Here is an 18,195-nt window from a genome sequence, read left to right as displayed (position 1 = left end):
AGAATTGCTTGGCCGTCCGGAAGCATGCTCTAAGGGTTTGTTTCAATCTAAATATAACCTTGTCAGCAGTTCTGAACTTGACATGCGCCATACGTCGCGTTAGACGTATGCACGAACTGGCGCAGAAACTACTTGGCGACCTGTTCAGAAATTCGAATGGGGATTTACACATCCTGCCGCAGAGAAAGAACAGTTACACGACGACGAAAACTCGTCTTGAACTTTGGGTAGTCTCGCTCCGCGGATATGTTTTCCTCCCAGTGGGAAACTACGAGTTCTGATAAGGCGTTTTCGATATTGAACTTTGAACTCGATTGTTGAAACTGCTGTCAGCATACGTGACATACATAGGCACAGCTACCGTAGCTACAGATGGCGACTATTTAAGGTTAATTTACAGCTACAACGTTGTTTGTTTGAATTTGTCTTGCTATTTTTGAACGATTATAGGAATGCGGATTATTCGTGTCAACTTCTTTCAAGTCGAACTATAAAAACGTTTCCCTCGTATCGGACACGCTTAAAACAAATTCAAATTTGTCTTAAGTGTGAACATTGTCAACCAGTTTTTGTATTTACTTTTCCAATTTACTACCGCAATTGTTGCTTGTTATTTATAACTCATTTTCTAGTTTCTCGTATAGATCCTAATATATAGATCCTATATATATATATATATATATGTGTTATTATTTCCTTGAGTGATTAATAATATTTTCGACAAATTAATTATATTCCGTAGTTGTTTGGGAAAAACAACTTTATCGATTTCTAAACATGAAATTTCTCAACAATCTGCAATGCGAAATAATTCAATCTCTTGTTATAAAAAGAATGAAAAGACGGAAGCATCGAGCATCGCAGTCGATGGATCCGAATAAGTTTCCCAACCTTGTGTCGTTCAACTGTTCTGCAAGAAATAAGCAAATAACTTCCATGTGAATAGACCTGCGAAAGGCAGCAGCAACTCCCTCGGACATTTTCCTCGAACGACGCGACGGACTGTAATACTTTCGTCGAAGGAACTTCGCGTCTCGGCCTTTCGCTCGAAGTAAATTTCTTCTGGTTACCGCTCGTTAATGGTCGCGAAATTTAATCTCTTCAATTTTGTGCTCGAACTCCTGACGATTAAGAACTCGATTTTCTAATTACGTTTAAACTGCATCGAGTACGTCCACTGAAATGTAATTGTGTTCAATTATATCGATGTAAAAGGACCGCGCGGAGGGTTAAATTTTTCGTAAAATTACTCCTCTACTTACAAAATTATTCCTTTCTCGTACAATCAACGATTTAAATGCGATCGTAGAAAACAACGAAAAAGGTACAAATGAAATGTAGTCGGTAAAAGAAGCAAAATTACACGATATACAAACGTACGTTATTTTCCTAATTGAATTAAGAAAACGAGGTATTTAAAAAATTTTGTGAATTTATTTCTCCGTATAAAGATGCGAAAGTCGTGTCAACTGCAACTTCGAATTCTGTTTTATTACAGATAAATCTTTATGGTTTGGTCGCGTTTCATTCGCAGACGCTTGTACCGTAGCATTTCCGATATTTCGAAAAGTTTTTCTATCGGTCGATGTCGGTGCGTCCGGCTCGAATCTCCAGATTCAATATCGTGGGCCCTGAACAACGATGGAAATTGAAATTTCTAATGTTGAACATTACGTAAACAGCGTGTACAGTGTACACACATATAAGAAGAGTTGGTCGAATCAAGTAAGCGGAAAAATCAGAGAACTTCGGATATTCATATGGCGTTTCTGTGTCGGATTAAAGACATACCTTAAAATTGAAATGAATTTTGAAATAAAAATCGTCAAACGAAAATCGTCAATGTGATATTACAATAGTCTTTCTTCCTATATTTTGTGCTTAAAAACAATTTTATAAAAGTTTGCCTTATGCACTGCTATTCTCCTTATTAGACTGTGGATGTCTGCGCACTTGAGAAATGTAGAATTTAAAAGTGCAGAAACGTACAGAAAGGTAGTTAGCATTAGTGGTACTTAGCAATAGGCAATATGTCTGTTATTTTCATAATTGTCAGCTGTACGGTATCTTACAATCGTTTCTTCGCGACACGAGCATCTATTTGCTTGTTTAGTTCATTGTTAAAGGACTACAAGAGGATTATTGATAAAAAGCGCACTTAATGAAACAAAAGAAAGATTAACGAAGGAACGTGTAACTGAAACGATCGCGATAAGACCATTAGGTAAAAAGATGCTCTTTGTTCGATTCATTTCATATGGTATCATACAGTGGTTAATTGCTCCAGTTTCAATCCGCATAGTTCCACTCGTTCGTCCATTAAAGTTTCAACTAAAACTTCAAGTAAAAATGTAATTGCTGATGGAAATTTTCAAACGTGTCGTCGGTATTCAGCAACGAAATATGCCGTAAAAAATGTGTAATTAATTTTAGAGGGAAGAGAGAAAAAGAAAAAAAAAAACGTAACTAATGGAAGAAATTGATAGTGTTGAAACAGAAAAGTTCTGCTCTGAAGTAGAAACGTTTCCAGAAGATGAGGAAGATCAAAGAAGATACAAAACGTTTTAAGCAACGAAATAAGGTACCTATACAAAGCAAGATTCTTTTCTTTTCAAATTAATATATCAGAGCTGAGAATCCGCGTTACTCAAAATATGCATTTACGATGCTTCGACTATTAACGAGTTAGCGAATCAGGAAAGATAAAACTAGTACGTATATATCTATATATTTTACTCTGATAATTTAATATATAATATTGAATAGTTTTTCTCCTCCACTTTCCTGGCGAGACAAAAAATCATTTAGAATTGGAAAAAAAGTCAACTTATTGGCATAAATATAATATTGTGCACTACGAGTGTCACGCAGCAGGCTGATGCATACGCAAGTATACACGATAAAGGTTCGCTATCAAGGTTCGCGTAAAAGCTCGCTGCTGATGGCCTGCCTTCCGAGTCGACTGTTCCACGCTAGCAGCAAGTTTTCGCATAAATTTGCATGGCGTGTCGTTGATCGAGCCGCTTGTTCAAGCCGCTCAAAAAAATATCAGCGTAAAGGCGTCCCGGGCCAGTCGCTCGTGTATCAGCTTTTTCCACCTGACGCCATTTTCTTGCCGGCATTTATGCATTATTCCATCGGGCTTTCGCGTTTAAGCGGAGAACTGGGTCGACCACCGGTGTCGAATTAATAAATGGATCGCCGTAAGAAGTAAATGGAATGTTGCGCACAGAGGAGATAAACGATGCGGCGAGTGATTACGAATTTTTCGCGTCGCTCCACTTCCACGCTATGACCGATCGAATGCCGGTAACCGACGAAACTGACAAGAGATTCGAGCCACGAATTTCGAGCAATTTCGCTTCTACGCGATCGTTAGCACGTTCGACGTCAGCTCGAGCTGACGATTTTGACGAAAAATTTGTTTGGAGTTGGAAAAATATGGCCTTCCGAAGTCGATACGAATGTCACGCTTAAAAGCAGGAACACGAGAAAGGAAGTTAATTAGTTTCTCGACGTTCTCGATGCAGTTTTCGAAATTGGCTTTGTTACTTATTCTCGTTAAAGTGATCTACCTTTGAAAACGCCACTGAAAGGCACGTTGAGGACTAACAGAATGGATTCTCGATTTCGCTGCGAGGTATTGAAGGTGACTGGGCACAAGATAGGAAAAAAAGAGACAGCATGGAAAACAGAAAAAAAGAGAAAGGAGGAGGAAGCAGCACAAAGAAAAATGGAGAAAATCAGAGAAAAACATCCAACAGGAAATCGATTCCCTTACCAACCATTTTTCTGAACGTTTCACCGAAGAAGATTTCGTTTTCCGATAACAGGTACGCGAACGGGATATTTCTGCGGGATAACATTAATTGCCTGGGACAGCTGCCATAACGATAATCGAGAAATTATTCGTTCCTTTGAAGCAACGGCCGAGAAGTCCACTTGGACTGTCGTTTTCTGTTGAAAAATCGACGATTCTGTTTATCGTAACGCGACACCGTGGATGCAGTTATCGGAAATCCTGTCTCGATTTATTTCCATTTTGCCATTCCAAATGTCGCGATGCTACTGCGGCTTGTTGTTCCAGCCGGGACCAACGTCGATTGCGGAAAATAATGGCATGTGATTGCCGAATAATAGGGACCAAAGAGACCGTTGAACCTTGGTCGTATGTAGCGTAACACTTGCCTGTCGAGCCAGGAAAATTTCAATCGTAATGGAAATGCCACGTCATTATACTTTGGATGTGATTTTGGCGAGGACTGACCAACCGTGGGTTTTTTCTTTTTTAATTAGGAAAATTCTTCTAGCGACGTTAAAATTAATACCATGTCTTCTTATTTTATTGCTTCCTTCCCTTTTCCGAATAAATGGAAATTGATTTTGTAAAGAAATGGACGAAGGATTTGATGGAAATCGATGAATTAAACAGAGCAATTAGTAGGAAATGAAGTTTCGTTGGTGGCTTTGGAAACGACGCAGAGTATCGAAACGATAGCTGATACTGTTTTACGTAAATATAATATTTTAACAAAACTATGACAACTTACGTGTCTGCTTCAGGAGACAGAGATGAAACACTTTTACAATTCACCATAAAGATATTACTTGATTAATGAAACCAATATTATAAGTTAGAGTGAAAATGATTCTAGGGATTCTAATCTCTACACTCACGACAGACCTAAGAAAGTGCAACGAATAATCCTCAAAGACGATTGCCATTAAATACCTCTCATTCGATAATCCTTCGATCGCGATGTTGCTAACTCGACGAGTAGCTGAATCTTTTCCCATCAGCATCCGTCGACGAACAAACTATTTACCATCTCTGTGACAGAACAACTCGTCCCCACCTTGGACACTCGAATAAATCAGCAAGACTCTAATTGATAGTGAATTCGATGCTCGTTAACAATCATTACGGAAATTTCCCTCTTCTCGATCAACAGCTTCGAAAAACCTGGGGATTCTGTCGATTGCTCGTTAGGAACTAATTTCGCGGCACGCGCGTCGCTAATTGCCTGGGAAAGAAAGTTCGTCGTCGGGACGGGATGTCGTTGCTCTCAGTCAGCTGGGAGCAATTTTCAGAAGCATGGCCGCACTCGCGGTCGCTGGTTTCCCTGGTGGTTGATACGACCAAGAGAAAAATCGAGAAAGAAAACGAACACGCGACGGGCTGTGCAGGGAGGACGACCACAGACGGATCGTGAAAAAAGGCGACTGACTATGCCGCTGGCAGGAAAATGACTGTCGTTGAAAATAAAGAAACCGTAAACGAATTTGCCATGGACTGACCTTTTTTGGGCTACGGTTTCGTGGTACGTCCCGCATATTCTTCTACCCTACCACTTAAGTTCTAATTAAATTTTCCTCAACCATTTCTTCTTTTTCGTTGGCCGTCACTTTCAAACGAGCCGGGCCCTTGATCTCTGTCTAACGTTCCTCTTCTTCTTCCTCCGCTGTTTCTCTGCAGTTATCCCGCTGAGTGATTGTTGTCGCGGACGGACAGATGAGGAACAAGCCAAGTAACGTGGAGATCGATCGATTCGCGAGTCGCTTTCTGTCACATACTTCCCTTAATCGGCGCATAGTAGAAGATAACGAGGTTCCTTAGTTTTTCGTGGCTCATTTATAGGTTGATTAGTAGTCGCATGGAAATTCTCCGCTGCGATGAGCGCGAAAAATTATTCAAAGGTAAATTTTTTAAGGGAATACTTGTTGCACGAAGGATAATAAATTGCTCCCGATAACGATCGTTCTGTTTGTGAATACAATAAAACATTCGGCTTTTTCTCGTCGATTTACTGCACTGAAACGAAGAATCGATGATTGTTAATAATTTAATTACGCTCGATGTGATTACATGATAAAAACATTTCCAATATTTAAAATAATTCCATAATGCTGCGAGCAGGTATCGCCGAATTAACTTGGAAAATCTATTTTAATTCATTTCTTCACAGTAAAGCGGTAGAGCTAATTATTACCGGAATTATTTCTTGATAATTAAACTCTTTAAACTTTGCTAATCTTTCAGAAGTGTCTACACGTTATTCAACTTACAGGCTGTAGCTTTGAGCAGCAAATAAATTACACCTCTACGTTATGCATACGATTTCATCTTAAAAGGCGCATCACGAAGGTCGTTCAGGCGAGGCTTATGGAAACAAATTTTTAATTTTTCCTACGAATACATCTTCTTTTATCGCCGCAAAAAAGTTCTCACTTTATCAGTTCTTTTAGAAAAACCCTGTTACAATAATATCAGAAGCCGTATTATTCTGCTACAAGCCGTGAAAATATTTTTTATTTCAGATTTCTCATTTTTGACGAAATTTTTTCTTCCGTGACTAACGAAAACTCTCTAGTATATTAGTTAGAAATTTCAATTATTAATATCAATTAGCAGAAGTAACATTAGATAAACATCTGCGATGTCAAGTTCGAATTAAGATCAAGTCACGCGTATGGACTTGCGTTGCACTTGCCGTTGGTTTCGTTGAAAGCAAAGGAGCTGAAACGTTAACTCAACATGGAATCGCTAGACGTATCTTCTACGCGAAAAATTGAAACAACATCCGATCGCGTTAGAAAGGAAGTAGAGCGTATCAGCCCATGAAATTGAACTTACTGTTTGCACGGGCTTTCCGATAAACTGATGGAATATCCCTTGCTAAACCCCCAAGGGGTGAAACGGCAGGCTATGGGCAAACTATAGGACCTTTCAACAGGCAATTAACAGCAATGTACGAGGGTCAGTTAAATATAAACCGAACTTTGTTTGTAACTTTATATTTCAGTCAAATGTTTTGTTTCAAAAAGAATAATTGACTTATTTTTCTATCTACGTTCCGTTTCTCTCTATATACTTTTGCCGTTGGTTTCATCATTTTTCCATTCCAGTTTCCAAGGGAATGGAGGGCTGGGTTAGAAGCCAATCGCACAGGAATTGCTCTACTACTTCGTTGCTGTTGAAAAGTTGACCTCCTAACTGCTCTTTAGGTGGTCGTGATCTTGCGGAACTTGAACTCGTTTCGAACGATAGAGACCACTCTTCCACGACTAATATTAACTTCCGAGCAAATTTCGTCGATTGCTATGCGTCGAACATGTTCGATCAGTTGCCGAGCAGCTCCAATGTTTGCTAGCGTTACGCCTGTCTTGGGACGTAGCGGATGCGGTGTATTTTGAACGTATTCGAGTCCACTAGAAAACGATTTATGCCACGCAAACACTTGGGTTCCTGATAACGTTTCATCCCCAAACTGTAGCCGCAACCTATGCAAAATTTCAGCAGGTTTCGTGCTCTCGAATGATAATTATGCGTTATGCAACGAAAAACGATACTGTTTTCTCGTTCGTTTTGTTAACTATCGAAGAAAGGATAAATAAATCACCACGTGAGCTGAAACGTCTTTAAGATACGCCTATTTGAACTCCTACGCGATATCATTTTCATACGTGAGACTGTGGAGATATGTTACACGCAGTCCGGTTAATATTTGACTGACCCTTGCAGTATACCTAGGAATTCGGTGCTACGAGTAATTCTCTAAAGTATGACACGGGGACACAGGGACAATTAAGTTAGTTAACTTATTCTTCTAAACACACGAACTCGTTCGTTCGAGTTTAAGAACAATTAATACAATACATCAAAGAAATGGGGGACGATAGAACCGTGCACGTTTCTCAAGGGGGTTGAACAACTCAAGTACCAATAATACAGATGCCTAAGATATTGGAAAAATTAATGCTCTCAACTATGTAAATATATCTTTTTTAACGGTTGGTAGAATTTCGATTACTGTACCTATATCGAGAAGCGTAGAAAAGAAGAGAGATATTTATTCAATTTTAATAAAATCCGATGCGAGAAAAATGTACTATTTATATAGGACGATTGGAAAATTCTTTAAATTTTGAAGCCAGTTATACGATTATGATCGTTACAATTTTATCGAAAATAATTTCCCACCGTTTAAAAATATAGCGTACTATCGTTCCAAGTACGATTACTTGTCATTGTTTACATTATCTTTATAGATAGATAGCTTTTTAGGCAGCTAAGATTTTTGGTACTTGTCATGAAGTTACGTCATAGAACGGGGTAATAATCTAAACATTGATGTAACACAAGCCTATGGGGTTATTCTTATAGAAGAGGTTTAGGAAGGAACGTTCAGAGAAAGTGAAGAGTCGACGCGAAAGAAATCATACGATCGTATTTTTGTTTCAACATTTCCCTGCTTGTTCCGCTTTTCGTTCTGAAATTTACGATAATGCTTTCGTTTGATATATCCGACAAAGAAATTAAAAGCTGAAAAAATATAATGCTTTTCGGATTATATTTCTTTCAAGAAAAATATTCATTATTATTCGTGTAACCAGAAAGGCTTTCGACTATTTTTTCATTAGGTGCTTGCAGGTATTTTTCAATTGCACTTTTTACCTCTCCATTCATGAAGCGAAACCATCCGAAAAAGTTATTTTGTCTTTAAATAAAAATACGCGAAACAAACGTCCGTTTCGTTAGCGCGTTCTCTGTGGAACTACAACGTGCAGGAAAATTTGATGTATACAGTTTTCATCGCGAATAGATTAAGCTTTAAACGGTGGAAAAACGTTTCGAGTCGGTTGTTCGCACGCGTTGTCTAATCGGTGTGTGCATGTGCTTGTCTGTTGGAGAAAACAGTCCGAGACATTGCCGGTGTCCGACTGGCCGCAAAAAGGATTTGCACCGAGCAACGAGAGGAAAGTTGTCCGACGTAAACGCGTTACAACTTCCGAAACGACGCGTCCCAACTACCTGAATGACCCTTAAAACTTGTACACGGACTCGTGCACGGGATACGACTCAATGACACGGGGACTGGCAATTTTGTCTTCGAGGAAGAATGTTCATATAACCATGGCATTTTATTTCATGATTTATCGCATGACGACGTCTAGTTTTTTGGTAATTAAATTTAGAACGAGATCAACGGTACGCGATTAATTGAACGAAAATTAAGGGGAATCTTCGATAAGTTAAATATTATTGGTATACTTCGATTGTTTGTTCAAATAGCAATATAGGCTAAGTTATATTTTAAGAATGATGTATGATATTTTATATAATAAATATCGATTATTATAATACGGTTCAAGAGAAATAAATTTTGAAGAAATATTCTTCGATAATTCACTATGAAAATTTTTCAAGGGTGATTGATCAAAAAGGAAAAGCCAGACACACGACCAAGAAAAATATTCCTCGTATTCGCTGAATTTTATTGACATTTCCAGGTCACGAACTATATACGCGTTAATCTATCATTTCTTTGAAATTAAAATATTTTGGTTACGAAAGAGACAACAATACCGAGCAATTTTTAAATAATTAATATCGATAAAATGATACATTACTACGCTATTATTCTCAACCATAAATAAAAATCATCTTCGATGAATTTCAATCTGAAGTTTCTTTTAAAGTTTGTTTTATTTCATCGTCAATTTTAATAACGAATAAACAAATAACTTTAAGCGACATTCGATGCTGTATTTTGATGCATCATCACGTGCGAACTGTCATTTGCGATAATATTGATCAACATTTCATAATATTATTCAGATATTTGGTTTACGACATATACGAACTCTTTGTTTATACTTCAGAAATATTTTCAAATTTCTAATTCATTGAAAAAATGTCGCATGTTTGTCTTTATCTCTGCAGTATTCCATCATTTTGCAAACTCAAGGTAGAACCAAAATTTGCTCTCGATTTTGCAGGACACGATTTCAGCATTTTCTTCCCGCTCGGTTATTTTCATTCCAAATCATTGGGACGTTTCACAGCCGAGTAGGACGGTCATCTTTCGATGATAGCACGATTTTCTATTCCGTTTCAGTTGGAAAAGTACAGAAAGTTCGGCGGTCCGGAACACGCGGTTAGCCAGGATGTTTCGCTTGGCTACTTTCGTAAGAATTGAAATTCCTCACGGCGGTTAACCGTGCGGGAAGAAGTTAAAACGGATATTCACGACGAGACGAGTCTATCATTGATCGTCAGACATCGTGAAAATTGCGATAATATTTCGCTGATAAATATAATTTAATTGGACGACGAATTTCATTCTCAGACGAGTAATTTAAAGATTGGCGCCAACTGAAGTGCAATCTTGCCGCAACCTACTACGGCACAGCTTGAGAAATCGCTCGGTCAAAAGGGCGTAAAATATAGACGAGTCAGGCTTGATTAATGTTTCAACTGTTGCTGGTGATATCTGCGGAACTCGGTCGTTTGGAAATCTCAATATTTCAATTTTTGTGCCATCACGCAACGTGAAATTAAAAAGGAAACAGATATTTACGTCCAGCTTGATGATCTTTTTCCGAAAATTACATTTTGCGTGAAAGGAAATTGACACTTTCGAACAACGAATAACTTAAACACGTCGAACTCTGTCTAAAAATTAACAAACCATCGTCTTCTTGGAAATAGATGCTTTTGTAAAATATCTTTAACTTTAAAATACCAAAGCATCTGAGGATTATTTCCACAACGTTTCGCGTCGCTTTTAAACGTCGTCGTCTGACCTAATAGAAAAACAAACCGTAAAGTTTCGATGGAAGTTGCCACGGAACTCTGATCCTTAAAATATCCTTTCATCAAATAACAAGACGCGACAGACATTATTCCGAGAACGAAAAGCCATAGAACAAGCAGGGCAGTCGCTATTACGACGCGTTAGAGCGGCGAGTAAAACCGTTTCTCGGTCGAAGGCAACCGTGTAATCTCGTCCACCCGCAGCAGAACTGCAGTTCCTTCAACGGGGTCCAATGTTAGAGAACGTTTCGACCATTTTCATCGGTCGATGTTAACCACTTTGCCGCCCGCCCATCGGAAGGACGAACTTCTTTTCTCGCTGCTCGAAAATGGATCTCGAGGATTCGCCGGTCAATGAAAATGACAAAAATCGCTCAGTCTGAACGACCTTCGAGGTTCTTACCCGTTCCACGCGATTTTCCCCTCGCGTTTCTTCCGGGTCTTACTTCCTGAACAGGAACGGTTCGATACGACAGGCACAATTACGGTGCACGTGTACATATTTACATGGAAACATGGAGATAACAGAAACTGTCAAACACACGCTTGCGTAACTATCGTGATGATAAGCATAGGTACCTATTAGAGGGACAGCGTCCGAGGTCGTCGGCATGCTTTCTGCCACGAGGTTCAGGAAAACTGTCAGCGACAGCAGAATGGTCACTCCTGCGATAGTCGGGAAAAAAAAGAGAAACAACACGTAACGTACATATCAAGATGAGTTCTCTGTCTTTCTGTAAAGAGTTTCTGCGATTTTCATCTAGGAATCCACGTGCGCAACCAGGTCGTGCAACGAACACACCGAGACGATACGATCGCCTCTTCCAGAAATTTCTGGATAATATTGTCGTTCGGTTCGGTTGCTTGCCTTCGAAAGCTCACGGTTCTCGGTCCTTCGGGTATCCATCGCAGAAGCGTTCTGACCTTTCGAAAACGTTCCAACGCGCGAGCACGAGTATCGCGTATCGGTGCGCTTCGACGAATACTCGAGTCTGTTGAGTTTGCCGGACGCGAGGATTCCGCTTGTTTACCGAATCGAATCCTTGAATTTTGACGATAGAAGTTCGACGTTGCTGTTAGACTTTGGAGGACGATACGTCCGCTTCGAATCGATTTAGGAAAGTATACGATTTCATTTTTCTCTATCTTTTATTCTTTTTTCGAGTTGATAGAAGCGATAGAAGATTTTGCGGTAAACAAAATTCAAACTACTATTTTTCTCTATTACCGGTCGAGCTTGGTACTTCATGTTCGCGTTTTGCGCGATTTTCCACATGGAATTTCAACGATCCAGCGTAAGGTAGGAGAATCGACAGACGGAAACATTTAACAATTTCGTAACGTTGTCGGTGGAACGTAAGTTTGATGATGGATAGCCGCGTTGTAGTTTGTCCGCGTTACGGAAACGATCGAAGAGATCGATTATACGCTGTAGTCTAAACGTCGAGACAATTTAACTTTTCTTGACGGTGGAAAACTCATATCCCGCGATATTTTGCAAGGTATATTATACTTTTAGAATAGTTAGGAGGTTTTTCTGTAGATATATTTCAAAGATATATGTCAAAACTCCGCTTTCGTACCAAAACGAAAAATATAATCAATCAAAATTGCCGCGTCGCTGAAAAAGATAGAACGCTGTACGCGTTTCAGAGTATCATTGCATTAATCAATGCCGCTATTTTACTCTTCAATTTAAAACTTTATTTTTCCACTTGCTATATTTCTTCCGGCGATTATAACGCCGATCGAGGCACAATACAGATATGGCGAGGCTATAAATTAAGCTATCGTGAAGAGGCATCGACCGATATCTTGGTTCACGTAGGACTGTGACGCGGTTCACGTGAAAAATCACCTCTGCACAAATTCCTCTATTTAGGACTTTATTACGATACGTCTCCTATGCTCGATAGTTAGGCGGCATGAAATTGACGTGTGACGCGTGCTTTATTGTAAACCACACAAGATGGAGTATATCGGTGCGCCGAAGGGCGCGTATTCGTAATTTCCGTAGCTAGCTTATGCGATTGCGTGATCATAATCCCACGCGTGAGCGAGTATTCCGGGCTGCGTAACTTGTTCCCATACTGCGAACACCGAGTCAGCTCAATCGTTAATAACTTTATGTGGTGTGGATAATGTGTTTGGAATTACATTATTACGCGTTAACTACCGTCATTTACAGGGGCGTCTCGATAATTCGCGTCCACCTAGGCGTTTGTCGTTAATTTAAGCTCGTTTTGTGGACAGAAGACAAAAAAAACGAAGATTTCATTGCGTTAACTCTTTGCACTCCGAATTTTATTTCAATTTCGTTAGCAGCAGCTGCCAACGCTTTTATAAGTGTTTTATTGTAAATTTACTTTAACTAAAAAATAAGACAATTTAAATAAATAAAGGAAGAAAGAAATTCATTTAAATACCAGTTTTATTCGCACTATTGTTGTATTCTGTAATTCTTCAATGTATGATATATCTCGAAACAATTTCCAGGATAAAATCCTGGTTTTCTTCCGCACGTTTCACAAAAAAGGTGGCACTGGAAGAACGTCGAGTGGGGTTCGACAAAAGAGCTCCTGAGATAAAAACTGATGTCGTATTACACTCGACATAGGAGTGCAAAGGGTTAATCGTGGATCAAATATCTTCGCCGTAGTTCTTTTTATAGCTTATGTTACTGGTAAAATAACTTTAATAATTTCAGCTCGATGTAGATTTGCTAATTCGACGAATCGTCGATTCGTTGACCCTTGATTTATCAAATAACAGAGAGATTGTAAAATATAGGCAAATGTTCTATACGATCACATCGCTATAGAAACTTATTACACTTTTGAGGATCACTTTCTGCATGAACGAGTTTGACTGAACATGAATGACGTTTATATGGCATATGGTAGATCATCGTTAGATCGCGTCCATTATCAGAGAATTTACATGGTCCAAGATAAACATTAGTTGCCTGTTCACGTTCAACAAATATGGCGGTTATCGAACACAGGAGACTACGTAAATTTCCATAGCCTTCATAATGGAGAATTTAGAAGACGGATTAACGCGTTGCGGTTACAATATTTTGATCGGATGTGTGCTTCACATCGTCGATTTGTTTCGGGTTTTCGCTGTGATTGCGCACGACAACCTTTCTCGAAATTACGTTTATTTGAACGAAGGTAAAATTTCGTTTCTTAATTCGTCGATTTTTATTTATACAAATAGAATCGTGATATTAGGTGTCTACAATATAGAAACACGAATAAATTTCCACATGAGTTTCAGTCTCTCAGTTACATCCTACTTTGTGCAAAGACAGTGTTATCAGAATTCTCAAATATACTTTTTCCCACTATTTAGTATACATCTAACGCAGTAGACGATTAACTACGAGCAAAATAGTCGAAAGTTTGCCAATATTTCGCCACTGCAACCTTAACTTTCCACTTTATCGGACAGAAAAAGGTTTAATTCGTCCGACAGGGATTCCTGCTGGAATTTGGATTACGATTCTTTTCGCGAATATCTCGGTTCGTTTGCAGGGAGTATTCGACACGATCCGGGAAAGAATTCGGGATCGCGTCTCGGCGAAATCGCGCAGCGGAAACGGCTGTAAGATGCATCGGTTGCAGGTGGCAAACCGCCAATAACATCGAAATTTGTTGGCCAGGAAGTCGAGAATCGGATCAGGGACCGTGGAGAGCGTAATTAGTTCCTTGCGATTAGACTCGAGCGTCCGTTCGACAGGCTTCGTGGCTATACAACACGCGTGCCGATGCGCATTCGATTAATATGCAAAGCTGATTCATAGAAGCTTCAGCTGCCACGTACATATTGCAAATTTAGCTTTTTCATGCTGAGCCTGTTGGCTCGAGCTGCAGTAAATTTTGTTTTCAATCGAAGATGAAAGAGAACAATTTAAAATTGCGAACGATTCCGTTCATTTTATTGATTTTGCTTGATCTTAGACAATTTTTACAAATTTATTTCAAAAATATATTAGAAATCAAGCGGAAGAAATAATTTTGCTAAGAAATTGCTAAAAAATTCGTGTCTTTTTTTTTTAAGGAAATATGAAAAGTAAATGTCGAATGAAAGTTCGGTAAAAAAATTGATAAACGTTCTTTATACAGAAACTTGTAAAAGCTATTGAATATCCATAAAGGGGATTTATCGAAATTCAGGGCAATACGTTACTTTACTCGTTGCAAGAAAATTCGTTGTTCTCGTCGCGTGACATTAATCTTTCGATTAATTCCGGCGCAGAAAGCATACATTCATTCGTAGAAGGGATTTGCATCTCGAGTATACGGATTTGCCAGAAGAGAAACGTTCGCTGTTTTCTTGGTCGAATGGTCGCGAACCATCGCCGTGTGCTTGCCGATAAATCACATCGTTTGTACGGATCATTTACGAATCGCTCTGAGATCGCTAGTTACACTAACTTGGAAACAACCGGTGCTAGGAATTGCGCGAAACGTGCTACGACACCGAACATATGCTGTTGTAGGTCTTTGTGCACGCGTTTCCAAAACTTTCGCGTTGACAGTGTTCGATATTTGAGAGGCAGAGATCTAAATTAATTAAACAATCGTAGAAACTAGCTTTTCCTCTTCCATCGTCATTTAGTGTTTGAACAAGTACGTGTTATTCAATCGTGCAGTTTTAGTAACCGCTATAGCTCCTTCGAGATTAAAACAGAAAGTTTGTAACGTTGTTGCTAGTCAGAGCTTCACAGAACTTTCAAAGGAACGTGAAAACGATCAAACATAAATCACGTTAGCCAAAGGACCTGGCTGTTACAATACATATTGTACAAGGCTGAGGGACTGTTGTTAATTTTAAAGTTTCCCAAAGTTTTCCCTAGCTTTCTCCCGTTATGTAACTGAAATATATACACCGTTTCGTCTAGGTTTACAGAATTCGTTATACGTAGAGTACAGGAAATCAACAAAATTCGAATGAATCTCGTACATCGGAATTCATTCAAGTAGAAACAGCTTTGAACAAGCATATGCGGAATAAATCATTTAAGACAACCAATTTCATAATGTTATGTAGTATCTCGAAATTTCGTTTATGGATCGTTCGAATTAATATACAACTTCCGAACGAATAAGTTGCGTTATGAATTCTAATTAGCGGGTCAAACAGTCGTATCGTTTTTTAATATTTTATCGTGTCTGTAATAACGTTTCTTTATTTATCGCGATAGTATGTTTCATCACGTCTCATTACGTCTCAACGTGCTCTAACACAGAGAAAAGCTTGGTTGTATTTTTCTTAGACTTTCGATATCATTGGAACATCTACCATGTCTTCCATCGAAGGCTTAGATGTGGCATCAACGTGAACGAAGCTTCGCCGTGAAAAATTATTTCGTGTCTTAATCGATATTTCTGAATTATTATAGATCGCACGAGATAATAGTTCTGCGGTATGATCACTTCGTTCTTCTGATCAAAATCCATTAACTTTCTTCGGTTAAAGCGATACGAAGAGCCATGTTTCTTGGTTTCTCGAGCTCCAAACGACTACTTAACCAAAGAGTCCGCAGAAATCGTGCAAGTAAGCGAAGTTTCCTGTTCTTTTAATAGCCACCATCGATATAAAAGATAACAGATACCAATACGAGAAAAATTCACGTTTTAAAACTACAAATTAATCTTCGGACAATATCTTTCTGTCGAGATATTATACGATACGAAACCACTGAAAACGTCGCGCTCATTTGCTATTTCCAGTAGAAAATTTCGATTTTCAAGATACGAAAATCGGATTTTCAACGCAAGCTGTTAAAACACCGCATCATCAAACACAATTTATCCGCGTACGATTTCCTCGAGAGAGTAGAATTTGTTCCGTTTCATCTGAGCATCCTCGAACGTTCGAACGTAAACGTTTCAAACAATCGTGGCTCGTGACGTGAAAATCGTGGCAAAGTGAGAGGCGATATACTCTCAGCCGATCCGGAACGTAGTGGATGCTTGTTCGCGGGCCTCGTCCCAACCCTTTGTCATGCTAATGTTCAATCAAATGCACTTTCCACGAAGAGGGTGGTGTCACTTTGCTCGGCCTTAACGCCAGTCCTTGCGCATGCATTCGCTCCGTATTTATCCGGTAAATGAAATTCACGATGCCGGTGGCTGGGCCGCTCGGAATTTACAGCGGCATAATATTATGGAAATTTCATTCATAGACGTCGCAATAATGCCTAAGAGTGCCTAAAGAGCTACATTTTTGCCCGTGATAATAAGCTCTTCACTAGGATGGAAATTGTTGTTGTCGAAGGAAAAGCTTGGACGCCGCCTCCAGTTTTCTTCGCTGATATTTATTAAAATATGCTCTTCAATTAGCGCCAGATAATACGACACCTTTCGCCATCGATTTCAATAATGATTTTCCTTGTGTATTTACTTGGATCGACGATGATAACGCTTTTTAATAGTACATCCTTGCTCAAAAATATTCGGCCACTTGCTCGTAATTACTTTTGATGGACTGCGCGTTAAGAGCTCCTCGCGAAATTTAAAAAAAGGACGAAAGGACAATGTATTCCTATAGCAGTAGCATTTTATCGAATCGTATATGCCTCGTCGATATTTTTAAAATTTTGAGGATAAAAAGCGTATGTTTAACTGCAAGATCAAATATACAGATAATTTTGGCAACGTTGACTGACGTTCTACTGAATTTAAAGCCGCTTCTCTGCAAAAATAGGAAATGCGACTTATTCTGTAGTTTTCCTCTGTAATCTTCGCATAAAATCGATTTTACAAACGATATACAGATTATTCGTATTCCTCTTGTTCTTAAATATTACTTGCGATAGAATATGGAAAATAAATAACGCGTATAACCAGAATGAATGGTAATTAAGGCGAAATATATTCCTTGAAAAATATCGCGCGCTGATTTTGTCGTCGAAATAGCGCAGAGTATCGTCGATGGAATTTCAGACGATTCGCTGCAGCTGTTAAAATTCTGAGTACATAATATCGACCTTTCCGAGACTGTAACACGTTTCGACTGAACTCGACCATGCTCTCTGACCTATCTCGTCTAGCAAACTTTCAGTCGGCGTTAAACTAGAAAGAAAGCTTGCGCACGAGAGACCGAACTTGCTCGATGATTAATTACGGAACAAAAGCAACCCGAAGTCCGAGAAAGAAAACGGGTTAAGAATGAAGGATGGCGCGTTCTGATAAATTGACTTCTGTCAAAATATTATCCCTAAAACTTTTTCTCAACTTGAAACTTTCGGCAAGCGGAGGGAATCCAAGCTGCTGCATTTGCAACGTCGTACAAATTTATAGATTCGAACAGTTTTGCACGATACCTGAGAATTCTTAAACAGTTAGAAATATTTTACTGGGTAGATTTTTTCGCACAGGTAGCTAAAGATAGGAACGAGTTGTGTTAGACATAATTTGTGTGCACTCCATCTAATAAAATTACGTTATTTCACAAGAAAAATGTCACGAGTCAAAAGCTATCTTCATTCCATTAAAGATGGAAACGAAACTTCGCTATAATAATACAGACTTCGTCTTCCGCAGAGAACACGGGTAAAAGAAAAGTATCAAATATAACGTTCAAAC

General features: G+C 39.0%; 1 protein-coding gene across 1 annotated transcript in view; it reads right to left on the bottom strand.

The window, feature by feature from the left end:
* Positions 1 to 18,195, bottom strand: part of nAChRalpha6 (nicotinic acetylcholine receptor alpha6) — a 269,347-nt gene that overhangs the window by 67,172 nt on the left and 183,980 nt on the right. Inside the window, exon 9 of the mRNA XM_076619170.1 lies at positions 11,177 to 11,263. Within this exon, the coding sequence (XP_076475285.1) occupies positions 11,177 to 11,263 (87 nt within the window). The remainder of the gene's footprint in view (positions 1 to 11,176; positions 11,264 to 18,195) is intronic.

Source organism: Bombus vancouverensis, chromosome 6 (assembly GCF_051014615.1).
Source record: "Bombus vancouverensis nearcticus chromosome 6, iyBomVanc1_principal, whole genome shotgun sequence".
Taxonomy (NCBI): Eukaryota; Metazoa; Arthropoda; class Insecta; order Hymenoptera; family Apidae; genus Bombus; species Bombus vancouverensis.
This window is presented reverse-complemented; position numbering and strand designations above follow the sequence as displayed.